At 68.0% G+C, this 16,337-nt stretch overlaps 2 protein-coding genes across 3 annotated transcripts; one reads left to right on the top strand and one right to left on the bottom strand.

Annotated features, from left to right (window-relative positions):
* Positions 1 to 8,461: 8,461 nt before the first annotated feature.
* Positions 8,462 to 10,889, bottom strand: EIF4E1B (eukaryotic translation initiation factor 4E family member 1B). 2 transcript variants are annotated; one of them, XM_074604167.1, is made up of 7 exons: positions 10,001 to 10,889; positions 9,740 to 9,828; positions 9,532 to 9,627; positions 9,332 to 9,395; positions 9,016 to 9,129; positions 8,771 to 8,910; positions 8,462 to 8,644 (listed from the first exon to the last, which is right to left on the bottom strand). In XM_074604167.1, exons 1-7 carry the CDS (start codon positions 10,016 to 10,018, stop codon positions 8,530 to 8,532), a joined length of 636 nt encoding a protein of 211 aa, XP_074460268.1. In that variant the 5' UTR covers positions 10,019 to 10,889; the 3' UTR covers positions 8,462 to 8,529. The 2 variants fall into 2 exon arrangements, with proteins under 2 accessions (XP_074460268.1, XP_074460267.1); XM_074604166.1 differs by having other exon boundaries at positions 8,510 to 8,644; positions 8,771 to 9,129; positions 10,001 to 10,125.
* On the top strand, positions 10,809 to 15,128 carry SNCB (synuclein beta). The gene is made up of 6 exons (XM_074604168.1): positions 10,809 to 11,003; positions 11,159 to 11,286; positions 12,730 to 12,768; positions 13,108 to 13,226; positions 14,059 to 14,148; positions 14,372 to 15,128. Exons 2-6 carry the CDS (start codon positions 11,166 to 11,168, stop codon positions 14,402 to 14,404), a joined length of 402 nt encoding a protein of 133 aa, XP_074460269.1. The 5' UTR covers positions 10,809 to 11,003; positions 11,159 to 11,165; the 3' UTR covers positions 14,405 to 15,128.
* Positions 15,129 to 16,337: the final 1,209 nt, after the last annotated feature.

The raw sequence follows: 16,337 nt of genomic DNA, 5'->3' as shown, positions 1-16,337 counted from the left end.
CCACACAGTGATAATTTCATTAGCAGCTCCAGCAACAATTAACAACTGCTTTGACGCCTTCGAAAGCTGGAGCGGGTGCGAAGCCAGTGCGGCTCTCCCGGGTGGCACCGGCTGTGCCGTGGCCTCCATCCGCCCTGGCACAGCGCTGGTGGTGCCGGGCAGAGCCGAGGCCACCACCAGCACCAGCCCTGGGGCGAGGCCAGAGCCATCTCCCACCATCACCCCCTTGCTGGGGACCTCCTGTGCCAGCCACGTGCGCAGGCAGGGCAGCACATGCCGGGTGGCACCTATGGGTGCTCACTCCTGTCCTGCCGCGCTGCCCCAGGCCGTGCCCAGAGCCCCGGCGCATCCCGCACAGGCGCTGGTGGGGCCCAGCTGGCAGAGGAGACCCCCAGCCCCGCCATGGGCAGAGCCCCGGCGTGGCGATACCCACCCTCCTTCAGGCTGGCTCGTTATTACTGATGGCATTTGCATGGAAACAGGATGTTTTTACTCCTCTCGGCTCCATCTGCTCCTGCTGAAGTCACCGCGCCGCACGTGAGCTCCCGGGGGGCTGCCATGGGAACCGGTGTGAGCTCCCCCCACAGCACTGGGACCCCCAGCCCGGGCTCCCGCAGTGGCCAGACCCCCTGGTCAGGCACTGGGGCAGGGCAAGGAGGGGGAACCTGGTGCGAATGGCACCCACACCCCTGGGGCACCCAGCACGGTGCTGCCCTGGGGCAGCGCGTCGGGGAGGGGTCTCAGGGTCCCCGGCACAGCGCCAGCCCCATCTGCTCCTTGCGCCGCTCTCCCGGGATGGCTTCCAGCTCCTGCTCCTGGCACCGCGCCGGTGGTGCCAGCAACAACACTCCCACCGCTCAGGCACCCGCCGCACACCCTGCCTGCCCCGCCGCCTGCCTGGGGGTGCCGGGGGTGCCCAGTCCTGCCCCGGCTTCGCCCGGTTCCCTCGCCACGTGTTTGTGACGCGCGGTGCCATGTGGGTGCTGCGCTGAGGCCACACGGCATCCCCCTGTGTGTCCTTCCTGCGCCGTGGGACGGCATGGCCGGGCCGTCAGTTTGGAAGTGGCAGGGCGCGCTGACGAGTTAATAGACTCTAATTAATACAGATTGGGGAGATCACTTTCAATTCTGCTCCCTCTCCCTCTTGCCGAGGAGGAGCTGAGGGGGCGGATGAGCCAGATCCGGCTCCACAGCCCCCAGAGCCCCGAGCCCCGCTGCTGCCAGTGCTGTGCCAGCCCAGCCCGTGCCCACGGGGACACCTGGGACCCCTGACCACCCTCTGGGGTGACGTGAGGGGCTGTGGGACTCGAGGGCTTCAAGGAGGGGAGTATGGTGCCTGGCCTGGTGTCCCCAGCTCGGCGTGCTCAGCGTCTAGGTGTCCTGCCACCGCCACAGCCCCGGGGGGATGCCGGAACCGCTGGCCCCACTGGGTGCTGTAAATGGATTATTACTCAAAGTAATTAAAATGGAATTAAAAATTAATTCTCTTCTCCAGCGCGCCATGGCCGTGGCTCAGCCACGTGCTGCATCTGTTGTGCCAGGGCTTTCTCCCGAAAAAAATTGGATTGGGGTGGAGACGGAGGGAGGGCATCACCCGGTGGTACCCAGGCTCTGCGGGCTGTGGCTGCCGCCTCCCTGGGGACGGCACCGCTCCAGCACCGCTCCCCCCTCACCACGTGCCCCGGGTGCCATGTCTGTCCACGCCAGCCCAGGAGAAGCAGCTGCCACCCATCACCGGGTCCGGCAGAGCCCCTGCCCCTGCCCTGCCCGACCTCCTGCCCAGCCCCCGCAGCCGAGGGCAAGGCCAGCCCCGAGATTTTCTAAACTCCCATCAAATATTTAAATAGGTATTTGAGCTCATGTATAATGGATCGCCCGCGAGCTGCCTCCCCATCCATTTGTGGTATTTAAGGAAGTCGAATATTAAACACCATTGTATTAGCAAAACCGCCGTCTGCCTAATTGAGTTACAAACGGAGAAGGTGCTGACGAATAAACAATGCATAATGCATGGCCCCGGGAGCAGGATGCGGCCGCGACCCTGGCGATGGATGGAGTCCGGACTGTGCGGGGTGCTGGGGGCCGGGAGCGTGCCCCGGCGGGGAGCGGGCACCCCGTACGGCAGAGCTGAGGGTGCGAGGAACACGTGTGCCATGCAACGGACACGTGCCAATGCGTGGCGTGGCATGTCACGGCATGGCATGGCATGGGATAGCATGGCACAGCCTGGGACATCCCTGGCCTCATCCTGCACGGGGATGCTCACAAACGGAGCCAGGAGCCCGAGAACAACCCCAGCCGCACGAGGAACGGAAAGATTATGAAAATGAAAAGTAAATAAATATGGATGTTGAGGACCTAATTCTGATAAGAGGATTTTCAAAATTAGCCGTTTGCAAGAGTAGATTAACAGCGCACAGCGCCGGGGGCGGGAAGGGCTCCATTAAGACACGCAGCAAAGCCCGTCCCAGCACAGCCCGCTCTTTGCGGCCCCCAGCGCCCGCGGAGCCGCCCCCGGCTTTTTAGGGAGATGGATTTGCTGCTGCTGTGGGGGAAGAGGGGGCGGCTGGAGCGGCCGGGGCACAGCACGGTGCCACCCCGCACACATGGGTCCTGCAGACATGGTGCCACAGTGCCAGGACCTCACCGGAGAGCAGCAGTGGCCAGAGGCACTGGGGTGCTGGCGCCTGCTCCCCGGCAGACGGGAGGGTGGCTGTGATGGTGGCACACAGCCCACGGTCCCCAGGGGTGTGCCTGGCACCCCCCACCCCCGGCATGCGGTGTCAGCGTGGGGATGGGATGCGGGGAGTGGGGTAAAGAGGATACGAAGCTGCCGGCTCGTGCATCCCATGGGTGATCCTGGCTGGAGCTGGTGCCGATGCCTCCCTGGCAGCGCTGCGGGTACCGGGGCGGGGGCACCTCCGGATGCCCTGGGCTGGGCAGAGGCAGGAGGCTGCTGGGGCTCGGGGAGGCTTTTTGCATCCTCCGGCTGGGATTTTCTATCCAGGCAGCCAAGCAGAAATCTCATTACAGCCCGGCACAAAGGCAGCGTCCCCATCCCTGTCCCCATGTTTGGCTGGGGGCTGGCACTGGCTGGGGCGGGCACGGCTGCCAGCAGTGGGAGGGTGTCCCCGGACATGGGCAGCAGGCAGGGGTGACAGGGGCCATGTGCTGCCCTCCAACCCCCCCCCCCAGCCCCCTTTGCCCCTCATCCCAGCCCGGGGCCTGCCAGCCCCTTAGCCAGCCTGACACAGACCCCCCGCTCTGGGGCACAAGTGGGTCAAGCGTGGGTCGCAGGTAGGTGCCAGGACCCACGGGGCCTCCAGGCCGCGCGTGGGGCAGGGCAGGGCGCAGGCAGGGCAGGGCGCAGGCAGCCCAGGCACCCCCGGGAGCCCAGAGCTCCCGCAGCGGCAGCAGCAGACAATTAATTAGCAGGGCGGTGGGAGAGCAGCTGGCGGAGCTGTGCGGGATCGATGGGCGCATCGACCGCCCGGGAAACACCAGCCCTCCCAGCCAGAGACGTGGCGCTGGGGCGGGTGGGCAGGGAGCCCGGCAGCCCCCCGGCTGAGCGCTGGCAGGGGGTTGTCTGGGGGCTGCAGCATCACCAGCCCCTTGCAAGGGAACCCCGGGGTGCACAGGGCCGGGAGGGAAAGGACAGGCACCGGTGGCACTGCCCGCTGTGTGCCATGTGCCCCAGCAGCCACGGGGCTGGCGGCTGCTCCCCCTGAGCCAGGAGAGGGGCTGGTCCCTGTGCCAGGCTGGGAGGATGTGGGGGATGCTAATGGACCCCCCCCACACACCCTTTCCTGGCTGTTGAGACGCATCTGTGCAGGCTGGTCCCTCCGAGCCGGTGGCATCTGCTGAGGGAACCAGGGGACAGGGCTGTGGGCAGGGGCTGTGCTGGGCCCATGGTGGAGGTTTGGGGACACCTTGGGCACGGCGCCTTGGGGGGGGAACAAGGTCCCACGGGCACGTGCCAGGCAGCCAGGGGGCCTCCAGGCGATGGCACGGGGCCAGCAGAGCAAACCCCAAGGTGATGGTGGCCAGGGGGGGCACAGGACAGGGTGGCGGGGACGGCACCGCCTGCCACAGCACCGTGCGGCAGACATGCCTGCAGGTCTGATGTCTGCAGATCTGCGGCCATGCGGTTCCTGTCCCCGTCCCCGTCCCTGTCCCCATCCCACCCGCCCGCTGCCCCCGCCTGCCTCTGCCAAGCGGGAAGTGCCAGCCCGTCCCTGCGGGGAAGGAGAGTGCTCGGCCGTGTTGCAGGAGCCGGGTTGACAGTGTCATGCAGATGAGAAGTGACAGCAAGGGACCCTTCTCAGGTACAGGCTCCCCACGGCGCAGGGCAGGGGATACTGTCCCCTCTCTCCCGCCTCTGCTGCTGGCACTGGGGACAGCCCTGCAGGCACTTAACCCCTTCCTCTCCGTGCAGACCTCTCCGTGCCAACCCTGCCGTGCAAACCCAGACGTGCAACCCCACCCCGCGTAAACCCAGCGCGGGCGGGTGGGCAGCACCAGCACTGCCATGCCTGCCGGCCCCACGCCGCAGGGACAGCGGGCAGGGAGCGGGATGGGGCAGGCAGAGCCTGAGGCTGGGAGCAAGACCCTCTGCTCTGCCCCACTGTGTCCTGGCGTGCAGGAGCCCCAGCGTGGAGGGGTCTGTGGGCCCCTCGCCTCCCACTTCTCCCGCGCTGGCTGCTGTCTCTGGGGAGGTTGTCATGGGAACGGTGCGCTGTAGGTACCCCTCACTCCGAGTACCCCTCCTCGCATGCCATGGTGCTCAGGGATGGAGAGCAAGCTCAGCCCGCACCCTTGGCAGGGCCCAGCAGGGTGGGCAGGGAGGGCACAGGGCACCTCATGGGGGCTCAGCCCCGCAGGGATGCTCAGGGGATGCTGGTGGTACCCAGGGCTGGATGTCCCCTGCGTGCCCATGTCCTCCCTGCCAGGGCCCAGAGCACCCCCGTGTCCCCCGGGCAGGCGATGGGGCAGGGAGGTGGGCGCAGGCACCACGGGGGGAGCGGCGTGGCACAGCCCCAGCGCCGGCAGCCGCGCTGCCTGCCCACTCCCACGGTGAGCCGGCGCTGCCTGTTCTTCCGCGGCCCACGCGCCACGGAGCCAGCAGCTCCTTCCCCAGTTACTTTGGGGGATTTTAACCCTGCCGCACCCACCGGTCACAGCAGCATGGGTGCCTGCACCCAGCCCGGCACCGGGTGCGTGTCAGGGGCAGGAGGCAGGATGTGTCCTCGCTGCTGGAGCAGTCAGAGCCGGTGGCGCAGGGAGAGGCCGGGCTGGCAGCCTGCCGAGCCGAGGTGCGGAGCAGCAGTGCCCGGCCATGGCTCCACGCCAGCTGCCGGCAAGGTGACCCTGGGCTGGCACTCGGCACCACCAACCCGTGCCACCCACACGGAGAGGGGGACACGGGTCCCCATGCCTGTGCCAGCCCAGGGCTATGCTGCTGTCCCCATCCCACTGCAACGCTGGCCCCACATCCCCAGGCCTGCTGTGCCCTATGGGTCCCTTACCCTACACCCCCATCCCCACCGGACCCCACAGCACCCTGACCCACCTGCCCCCCATGGCTCCCCTGGCCCCCTCAATCCCTGTCCTCACCAGCCCCCCTGGCTGCAGCGCCCCCCGCCCCCACCTGCATCCCTGCCGCATGTCTGCTGCCATCTGCCTCTCCCTTTTGATTAGTATTAATTTTTAATTATGATTATTGACAGGGCTGCCAGCTTGGCTGCCAGCTGGGACAGCTGCCCGGCATGAGACAGGCTGGGGGCAGTCCTGGCACTGCTGCGCTCAGCGGGTGGCTCCCGGCCACCGCTGTGCCCACCCGGGGGGGTCCCCGAGTGTCCCCCACCTCTCAGCACTCTCCCCCAGGCGGGGACCCTGGGGTGCAGCAGCTGAGGATGGAGGCCATCATGTCCCCAAAGGGTGGGCTCCAGGTGGGCACTGCCAGCCCCCGCCCCCGGCCCGTCTTGGCTGCCGGGAGCCCATAAAGCCACGGAGATGAATGGCCCCTATTACTTTTCCAATCAAATGAAATCCCACCGTGGCTGCATGCGAATGGCGATGAACCGCGGCAGCGCAGCAGCCTCTGCCACCAGCCCCCCCAGGTAACCTTGGCCCCCAGGGCACAGGGCACCCCATGAGCACAGCCCCTTTGGTGCACCCCCTGTGGGGATGAGGGGACAGGGTGGCATGGGGACACGCACACACACACACTCAGCCCCAGAGCCAGGTGGGGGGCTATGGGGGGGACTATGCCAGGCGGAGGAACAGGCAACCCCTGGCCCTCACACACTTCATGCTGCCACTGCTTGGGGGGCAGGGGAGGGGGTGGGGGGGCACAAACAGGGGCCATTAACAGTGTGTCGGATGGGGGTCTCAGCACCCCACGTTTTCCCCCCCCCCGCCCCTGCCCGTGTCCCACGTGTGGCCTCTGCCTGCCTGTCACCCGGGGGGGCTGGGGCAGCTCTGCCACCCCCCCTCCCCCCGCAGGCAGGGCTGGGCGAGGGACACCCCCCCCTCACCGCAGGCAGGGCAGGCTGCCAGCCCTGCCGGTGCCGGAGCTGGCCAAGGCCGGGCGAGCGGCACCATCGCGTGGCGAGCGGGCGGCAGTGCAGGCAGCCCCCAGCCCCCGCCGGGGCGGGCAGACCCCGCGCCCGGGTCCCCTTTTCAGGGACCCCCCCGGCTCCCCCCGCCCGCGGGCACCCCCAGCTTGGGGGTACCAGCCACCCACACACCGCTGTCCCCCCTCCCTGTCGCAAGCCGTGGGGCCAGTACGGCCCACAGCGCCCCAGCCCTGGTTGCCCTATAGAGGAGGGCAGCAGGGTCCTGTCCCCCTTGTACCTGCGCAGAGAAGCAGCCCGGGGCCAGCATGTGGTGCAGGGACACAGGGAGGTGGCCTGGCACACTGTGTGCCAGGGATGGGCTCCCACCCCCCCTCTCTGGCAGCACCTCTTGCCCCCGGTGGGGGGGGGGGGGCGCCAAGGGCAGGCAGAGCCCTGGCACAGCTGCCCCAGGGGAGCCGCAGGGCTAGCGGCCCTGGAGAAGGGCAGCCAAGGCACAGGGACACAGCTCTGTGCGGCCACGGAAGCGCCCCAGAGCAGGGCAGGGCTCCGCGTGCTCCAGCAAACCCTGCGGGGTGGCACCGCAGGCCACCGAGGGCTCAGGGTGCCATGGCCGCACCGCCCGAGGCCAGACATGCCTCAGCCAACTGCAGTAGCAGGGACACGGTCAAGACTCTGTCCCTCTGCGGGACCAGCTCTCTGCAAACCCCGGGTGCAGGCAGGGCAGCACCGAGCCAGCTCGCGCACCAGGCAGCGGCGGGGGGCAAGTGGCCCCAGCTCTGGGCTCACAGGGAGGCACGGATGGGCTGGATGCGCTGCCCCGGGCAGGGTACAACCATGGGGCAAGCTGGAGGCAGGAGGGTGCTCCTGGAGGGGAGGCAGGAGGGTGCTCCTGGAGGGGAGGCAGGAGGGTGCTCCTGGAGGGGAGGCAGGAGGGTGCTCCTGGAGGGGAGGCAGGAGGGTGCTCCTGGAGGGGAGGCAGGAGGGTGCTCCTGGAGGGGAGCTGCAGTGAGGCCAGGAGTGCAGGCAGCACTCAGGAGGTGAGCAGGCAGCTCTGCCTCAAGAATCTGAATGGGTGGGAGGGGGGGGAAGGACAGACCCAACAGTCAAAAACACAAATAGAAGGTTAAAGGGTAGAGCCTGGGCTGGGAGGGAGCAGGGGCCAGGACAGGCAGCAGAGGACATGGGCCACGGAAGAGAGGAGCCAGCAAACTCCCAGGGCTCAAGGGTCTGTGAACCTGGAGGTCTGGCACCAACAAACCCTTGGGAAGCAAATAAGCTTCATCTCACCTGTGCTGCAGGTGCCCGTGGGAGGCGACGCGAGCAAACAGCCCAAGGTGGGCACCGCGGGGACGATGCCGCGCTGCAGCCCCAGCATCGATGCTGCGGGAATGCTGGGCAGCCTTTGGCTGGGGAGCTGGTCTTCCTGAGAACGCAGACCCATGTCCCAGCAACGTGGCGGGAGCTTGGGAGAGACGGGGACCAGCTCCCCAGGCTGAGCCAACCCAGAGGAGCTGGGCTCTGGTACCCCCTCCCACACCCCGGCTTGCAGGGCAGTGAGATGTGCCCATGCCTCGGCCAGGGGAGGAGAGAGCCCAGCATCCTCCTGGGGACTATCCGGGATCGCCCAGAGCAGAGGGACATCCCTGCAGCCCCAGGGAGAGGGGCACTGGTCCCAGGCACCGGGGGAGGCAGGGGGACACACGCAGTGCCCAAGCCCACGGTGATGCCCAGGCGATGGCAGCTCTGTGCTCCTGGCCCTGCTCACCCAGCAGGTGGGTACAGGATACAGCGACGCATCAGCCTCCTCCCAAGAGACCCCCCCAAGCACGAGCCACCCCAGGGTGCCAGAGCCCTGGCCCAGCCCTGGACATACAGGCCATATTCAGCTGCAGCCATTCATTGTGGGACGGGACAGGGGGACCCCACAAGCAGCGCCCCACTCCCCCCGCAGTCACACCACAAACTTGGTCTTGGCGAGGGAGCCGCTCTTGGTGGCCGTGTCCGCATGGGCCTGGTACCCGATGGTCACCTTCTGCGACAGGCCCAGGTGCTCCTTGTAGACGCGCCTGAAGAGGGAAGGGGCTGGATGAATGGGACAGCATCGTTTCTCACACTGGCTCTCTGGCCAGGGACCCCATTCCCCCCAAACCTGCCCCCCACCTCATCCCACCCCCACCATGAAGCTGCATTACCCGATGTGGGTGACCCCTTCCTGGTTCTCCGCGTCCCGGGTCCAGAGGGCAATCTTGTCCCCCTTGGCGCGGATGTTGATGACAGCCCCACACACCTCGTCACTGTAGTCGTCAAACATCTCCCCGATGAGGCACAGCAGCTGCCGGGAGGAGAAGGGCAGCCCGGGACAGTCACCGCTGGGGCTCGGTGCTGTGGCAGGAGGCAACATCGCCACCAGGACCAGCCCGGGGGGGCCCACACTCACCGTCTCCAGCCAGAAACGGTCCAGCTCGGTGTGCCGCTGCTGCTTGGCCAGCGTGATGAGCCAGCGCCCGCCACGCTTGTTCTGGCTGTCCTCCCACATGGGCTCGATGCCATCCTGGGGACAGTCAGGGGGACAGTCAGGGGCACCAAGCACCCAGGCAGAGCCAGCTCGGGGAGCTGCGAGCCCCCAGCCAGGCTTCCCCTCCCACCCCACGGACAGGGTGCCCTGCCAGCTCCACCGGCACCCAGTGGGCCCCCATAATGCTGGGTGCCTCAGGGGGCTCTGAGGAGGGACCGTGGTGGGGCGGGCGGCGCACCTTGAAGAGGGAGTAGTCGCAGCCAGACGTGAGCTTGCTGGCGAGCTGGATGTGGCTGTACAGCCTGCGCCAGGTGGAGAAGAGACACAGAAGTAGGTGAGAAGGGGTGCCTCAGGGACCCCCAGCACCCTCCTCTGGCCCAGACACCCCCACAGGGGCATGTCCAGAGGGGGCGCGTTGCCCACCCATGGGACACTCACGCCCAGAAGTCCTCCACAGTGCTGAACTTGGTGACGAGGCGCAGGTTTGCCTGCCACACCTTGCTCTTGTCATTCTTGAAGAACCACAGCGCCCACCTGGGGAGGGAGGGGAGATAGGGGGGCACTCAGCCATGCTAGAGCCCCCACCCAGCCCTGGCACCCCCCTCCCAGCACTGGGGGAGGCTGCCCGTGGCCAAGCCCCCCATACCTGTTCTGCAGGGGGTGCTTGCCCAGGCTCTCTGCCAGGAGCAGCTCTTGCTGATGAGCCCTCTGCCGTCGCCGCTCCTCCTGCCTCCGCTGGGGAAGGAGGGACAGCCCCGAGGAGCCCCACGGCCGCCCCAGCAGGGAGCCCGGGCTCCCCCCAGCCACCCCCACACCATGACACGGATCCCACAGATGGGAGCCCTGAGCGGGCGGCAGTGCTGCCTGGGCTCTGCTGCCAGGCCCAGCCCGCAGGGAGAGCACTCACCTGCTCCCCGGTAGCCATCCTGCCCAGCACAGGCTTCCCCCTGGCCGCCCCCGGCTCTTAAGTGCCCACAGCCGGGTGGGATGAGGCAGCCGTCCCAGCTGCAGCTGGTGGGGTGGGAGGGAGGTGTGCTGGGGAGGGGGTGCCAGGGCTGTCCCCCCCGGGGAGCAGGGAGATGGGAGGACCCCCCTCTAGGGCAGGGGGATGAGGGCAGGGGGCCAGGGTGGGATGGGATCAGGAAGGGGGGGTAGGGTGGGGTAAGGTGGGGGCAGTGTGGGGTGGGGTCAGGATGGTGTGGTGGAGGGCAGGGCAGGATGGTACGCAGATAGGGAGGGATAGCATCAGGATGGGGAGTGGGAATGGGATGTGATGGAGAGGACGGAATCAGGGTAGGATGGGATGGGAACAGCATGGGATAGGGATGGGATGGGATCAGAATTGGATGGGAGGGGGACAGTGCGGGATGGCAATGGGGTGGGAAGAGGTGGGAAGAGGACATCATGAGGAGGGAACAGGATCAGGATGGGAAGGGGGAAAAGCATAGGGATAGGGTAGAATGTGGAGGGACGGGGACAAGATGGGGTGGGACAGCCTGTAGAGGGGAGGGGATGGGATCAGGACAAGATGGGATCAGGATGGTGAGGAGATGGGACAGGGAGAGGGTGGGATGGGACATGATGGGGACCAGGACAGCATAGCGCGTGGGATGGGATCAGGACGGGATGGGGAGAAGGTGCGACGTGATGGGACCGTCCCGGGGGTGCTGCTCCGGTGCGGGGCGGGGTGTGTGTGCGTGGGTGTGTGTGGGGGTGTGTGCCGGGGCGGGGTGGGGGAGGCCGGTCACGGCTCGTCCCGTCCGAGCCCGGCGCGGCGCGGTTCCCCCCCGCGCATCACGGCGCATCGCGGCGCAGCGCAGCGCGGCCCCGGCACAGCCGCACTGAGCCCGCCCCGCCGCAGCCCGGCCCGGCTCGGCCCGGCCCGCCCGTCCCCGCCGCCGACCACGCAGGTCGGGCGGGCGGCGGGACCACCGGGGGCGGGCGGGCGTGCGGGGCCTCGTGGCCGGGGGGGAGGGGGATGCGCGGAGCTGAGCGAGGCGGGAGGGAACGGGGCCGGGGCGGGGGGGGCCGGGGCGGGGTGAAGCCGTGCGGCCTCTCCCCGCAGAGCCGCCATGGAGGTGTTCATGAAGGGCTTGTCCAAGGCCAAGGAGGGGGTGGTCGCCGCCGCCGAGAAGACCAAGCAGGGGGTGGCCGAGGCCGCCGAGAAGACCAAGGAGGGGGTCCTCTATGTCGGTAAGGGCCGGCTCGGCCTGCCTGCCCCCCCCCACCCCCCCACCGGCTAATCCCCGCATGCCCTGCCGGCCCCCTCTGCCTGCCCTTGCCTGCTGCTGCGTTTGCCCTTGCGTCCTCCTGCACATCCTCCTGCCGCCCCCGGCTGTCCCCGGCCCCGCTCCCCCGCCGGCGCCTGCCCCTGCCCCTTCCCCGCCATCACCGCCCTGCCGGGGGTGCCCGCCGTGTCCTGCCCACCCCCTGCCCATAGGACATGGGTGCCCCGCGGCCAGGGGCAGGGTCGGGGCTGGTCCCCAGGCTGAGGGGACGGGACCCGCGGGGACAGGACCCTCTGCGGCTCCCGGCGGTCTGAGCCCGAGCGTCCCCGCGGCTCCTCGCCGAGGATGCTCTGGGGCAGGAGCGCAGAGGGACCGTGATGGAGGCGGTGACCCCCGTGCTGGGATGTGCCCGGCTCGGAGCGCGGGGGCCGGGGACACGTTTGTCCCCCTCGGAGAGGCCGTGCTCCGGAGGGCATCCCACACCGGGGCATCTCCCCTGCACCCAGCCGGCGGTGGGGGTTCCCTCTGCGTTGCCCCTCGGGGCCGGGGTCCCTTTGGGACCGAGCCCTAGGAGACATGGCTGGCCGGGAGGAGGCAGCCCCGGGGCAGGCTGCGTGCCCGGCGGTGGCCTTGGGCTGCTCGGGGAGGGAGCTGAGGCCACCCCTGCCCGCAGCGGGAGGGAGGGCGCAGGGCTGGGGCTCCGTCCCGCTCCAGAGGGCACCAGCTCTGCCGGAGGGCACCAGCTCTGCCGGAGGGCTGCGGCCTCGGAGCGGTTCCCCTGGACGGTGGTGGGTGCCTGCCCTGGACCCTCACCCTGCCCAGGGGTGCGTGTCCAGCAGCACAAGGAGCGCCCCGAGGTCCTGTCCTGCAGGAGCTGCCCAGCCCCAGCTTTTCCCCCTGTCGCAGACACCCTGCTCCCATCCCATGGGGTGTCCTGGCATCTGCGGGCAGTGTCACTGCCCTGAAGGGAGCCTGGCAGGGTCAGCATGGCCAGTGGCAGCACCCGGCCCCTGGCTACTCTGGCTGTGTGGCTTCCTCTGCCCTGTTGGCACCAGCTCTGGGGGTGGATCCTGGCTCCCATGGGAGGCTTTGCTCAGTGGCATGGCCGGCGTTCACCCTGCCCAGCTGTGCCCTGGCATGGCGCTGGGCCCCAGGGTCTCTGCCCTGCCTGGCACACAGCGGTGGCCCAGTGCTGCCCCAGACCGGGCTCCTGCAGGGACTGGAGGAGCCTCGCGGGGAGCCAGGCGGGTGCTTGTCCCCCGGGTTGCCCCGGCCTGTCCGGGCTGGGGTGCGGGCAGGATGCTGCCCCGGCTCACAGAGCCCAGCCGGGGTCCTGGTCATGGCGCGTGGCAGAACCTGGCCACCAGCCTCTCTAACCCCGTCTCTGTCTCTCTCTTTCTACCCCCAGGGAGTAAAACCCAAGGCGTGGTGCAAGGTGTCACCTCAGGTATGGTCCCCTCCGTCTCCCCGCTGCGGTACCCCTCTGGCCCTGAGAGTGTGGCCGCGCTAACGAGATCAGAGGCTAATTGAGGGGCTGATGTCACCCGGCTAAAGCCTCTTACATAACCGGGCGGGCAAGGAAGGATTTGCGGCGGCTGCTCACCCTCCCTGCCCAGCTGCGGAGCAGCGTCCCGGCCCCCTCCCCTCCCCAGCGCCTGGGCAGGGAGGGGGGGAGGGCCTGATCCTGCCCAGCGACTCGCCACCGGCCCCCCCAGGTGGTACGAGGCATGGAGCCGCAGCTGCCCTGGCACGGGGGGGCACTGATGGGCACCCCCGGCTCTTGCAGTGGCTGAGAAAGCGAAGGAGCAGGCGTCCCAGCTGGGCGAAGCGGCATTCTCGGGTGCTGGCAACATCGCGGCTGCCACTGGGCTGGTGAAGAAGGAGGAGTTCCCTGCGGACCTGAAGGTGAGACTCCCCCCCCGGGCACTGCCATGCCCGCAGGACTCTGGCACATTCCCAGGCTTGGCGGGGAGCCCCCCGGCAGCTCCCCAGCCCCGCGGGAGGGACCCCGAGGGTCCCCAGCTGCTCGGCCTGTGCCTAGGGCGGGCAGGCGTCGCTGCCCCGAGTGTGCCGGCTGCGTGCGTGGCGGCTGTGGACGTGTGCGTGCGTGGGCTCCAGCATGGCGGCCGGCGGTGCGGGCCAGCGGCGCATCGCTCCAGCGGCTGCGAGGTGACCTGGCAGCTGCGGGAGCGGAGGGACGGGGAGGGGCAGCGGGTTCGCATCTCGCCGCCCCCATGAGCCGTTGGCTTCCAGCTTAGCCCAAAATAGCATCAGCTGAAGAAATGAGGCCACCGCCGCCACCGCTGCCGCACGGGGGGACCGGCAGCCCCCCTTTCCCTCCTGCCAGCTGCTCTGCCAGCCCCGGGGAGGGGTTACCCAGCACCGCCCTCCCCTGCCAGGGATGCAGGATGCTCCTGCGGCCCCACCGGTGCATGGAGCCCGTCGGGGCCCACAGGGTGCCAGCACCCATCACCTGCCCGGGGCCGGGGCTGGCAGTGATACAGGGATGCTCACACCCAGACCCTGCTCCCACAGACTCCTGCCTGTCACCTCCCAGCGCAGTGGGCCGGTGTGTGCCTGGGGTGCCCTTGCCAGTCACCCCCCTGCTGGACCCCCCACGTGGGGACCCCGGCATCCCGAGTGCCTTGCTGGTCTCTGCCATGTCCCCCCAGTCAGGGAGGGTGGGTGCTCTGTGGGGGGCTGCGTGCATGGGACTGACCTCCCGCTTCACCCCCAGCCGGAGGAGGTGGCCCAGGAGGCTGTTGAGGAGCCGCTGGTCGAGCCGCTGCTGGAGCCAGAGGGGGAGAACTACGAGGAGCCCCCACAGGTGAGGCAATGGGGTGGCAGGGGGCCATGGGGCACTGCGGAGGGCACGGGGTGCCGCACTCAGAGTGCCAGTGGCCATCGCTGTCCGGAGCCCGCCTGCTCCCAGGTGCCCTGTGCTTGCAGCCCTGCAGCCTCGCGGGCAGGCTGGCCTGGGGCTGGGGGGGACAGGGGCTCTCTGTCCCACCTGAGCTCTCTCACCGTCTCTTTCTTTCCCCACCCCACAGGAGGAATACCAGGAATACGAGCCAGAGGCATAATGGACCCCCGTCCTTGCCTCTTCCACCAGCAGCACAACGAACCGCTGGTAGCCCCCTGCTCCTCCCCAGCCGGCCCTGGCCGGTGCCTCCATGCCGGGGAGGAGCAGGGGGGGCCCTGCACCGTTCGCTCACGAGTTCTTCCTCCAGTTCCGTTCCAAGGGACTGTGTCCGTGTCTCCGTACCATGTCTAGCAGTGAGAAAAACCCGCCGTGTCCAAGCCCCCAAGCCCCGGCATGTGCCCGAGCCCTGGGCGCTGCCCGCAGGGGCTGGTGTGTGTGCGTGTGTGCGTGCGTGCGTCCATGAAGCCCGGGTTTATCGCTCTGTATCCCTCCCAGCGCCATAAACCCTGGCTGCGTCCCGGCGTGTCTGTGTCTGTACAAAGCATGTTTACCTGCTCGCGGGCTGCTGTACATTTTGCTTGCACGCGTGTCCCTGTGGTTCTGCTCTGGTCATCGTGGAACTATTTTTTTTTATATATATATCTCTCTATTTATGGGTGGACGGGTCTTTTGCCTTTGTGAACCCTTGGCGCCCAAGCCCGCTCCCCAGCCTGCTGGGTGGTGATGGTGCCCGCGCCCCCCCCCCGAGGTCCCATAGTGCCGACGCTGTGTTGTGACGTGGCATGGATATCCCCCCGCCCCCGTCGCTGGATGTGCAATACGAGGGCAGCTGCCAGTGACACAGCTGCCCCCGTGTCCGTGAATAAAGCCAACTCTTGTCTGTAGCCCCCTGGTCCTGGTTGTGGGCTCCCTGGGGAGAGGGGTGGCCCTGTGCTTTGGTGGCAGGGGCAGTTTGGGGAAGAGGAATGAGGGGCTGAGCCCTTCTGGCTGGGGGAGTGGGAAGGAGTGGGTCCTCGTGAGGACAAGATGCCCTCCTGTCTGCTCGCTGCTGTGTCAGCAGCAGGTCACCGTGCCCTGGGCCTCCAGCCACGCTCTGGCTGAGGCCTGGGGCGCAGGCAGTGTCCCTGTGCCACTTGCCAGTGTGCTGGCTGCAGTGCTCTGCGTCTGCAGGTGAATGCAGGGGGTCCTTTGGGGCTGAGGACCCCAAGCCAGGAGGAAACTAGCCACAGTCCTGGGCTTGAGCACTCATTCCCTCCCAGGAGACGCCGGCTGTGCTGGCAGAGGGGGTTCAGGTGTTGGGCATGGGCTTCCCTGGATCCTCCCTGCAGCAGGACGTGCTGCTGTTTGTAAGGTACCTCCTAGAGACCCTCCCCAATCTTGTGCTAGAAGCGCCGAGCAAAGGGGAGCCTCTCCCTCCTCTGCTGTCCCCACCTTCCTATGGGACCAGCTCAGGGGGCTGGGGAGGGGGCTGGCACCCGTGGCTTGCTCAGCTGCAGTGTGACCACCTCAAGGGCAGGTGACTGCCACCCAGCACTAAGCGACGTCCACCACAGCGGGGGGTCCTGTGCCCACCCCAGAGCACAGTCCTTGGGCCTTCAGCTCCCCCAGGGCAGGGCCACCAACCCAGCCTGAGTCCCCAGCCAGCCTCCAGCTCCTTGACTGCAGCACAGGCTGGGGTGAGACGCTGGGCTGAGTCTTCCCGCCATGGATATCAGATGAAATCCCCGACCCGTGCTGGCTCGCCAGCTTTGTCGGCAGAGTGAAGCTGCAGCAGTCAGCACGGCCACACAACAGGTTTGCTGATGCCTGCAAATCCCCGCCCTGGCTCTGCTCCCCATGTCTGCGCCAGTTGCAGCAGTGCTTGTAGCACCCACCGTGCATTATTAAATGGACCAAGATGGCTGTTCCTGGGGCTGGCTGTGCCGTGGGCCATCCCCTCCCCTACAGCTAATGGCGTTTTTTCCTTCCCTTGTCCAATTCTGCCAGCCATGGGCAAGCAGACCCAAACCAGCATCAGCATGGCTCCCTCCAGTGTCCAGGAGTCTGTAAAGGGGCTGGGGCAGCGGGAGCATGGGGTAAGACAGTCCCATGCC

Source organism: Larus michahellis, chromosome 11 (assembly GCF_964199755.1).
Source record: "Larus michahellis chromosome 11, bLarMic1.1, whole genome shotgun sequence".
NCBI classification, from domain to species: Eukaryota; Metazoa; Chordata; class Aves; order Charadriiformes; family Laridae; genus Larus; species Larus michahellis.
Note: the sequence above shows the minus strand (reverse complement) of the source record. Positions and strands in the feature narration are given on the sequence as shown.

What these genes read in the sequence shown, in the direction of transcription:
- SNCB (XM_074604168.1), top strand. Translation starts at nt 11,166, where the DNA reads ATGGAGGTGTTCATGAAGGGCTTGTCCAAGGCCAAGGAGGGGGTGGTC. An exon ending in GGAGGGGGTCCTCTATGTCG is followed by an intron (nt 11,287 to 12,729) that starts GTAAGGGCCGGC and finishes TTCTACCCCCAG; the next exon opens with GGAGTAAAACCCAAGGCGTG. An exon ending in AGTTCCCTGCGGACCTGAAG is followed by an intron (nt 13,227 to 14,058) that starts GTGAGACTCCCC and finishes CTTCACCCCCAG; the next exon opens with CCGGAGGAGGTGGCCCAGGA.
- EIF4E1B (XM_074604166.1), bottom strand. An exon ending in AAGCACCCCCTGCAGAACAG is followed by an intron (nt 9,628 to 9,739) that starts GTATGGGGGGCT and finishes CTCCCTCCCCAG; the next exon opens with GTGGGCGCTGTGGTTCTTCA. An exon ending in GAAGGGGTCACCCACATCGG is followed by an intron (nt 8,645 to 8,770) that starts GTAATGCAGCTT and finishes TTCCCTCTTCAG; the next exon opens with GCGCGTCTACAAGGAGCACC.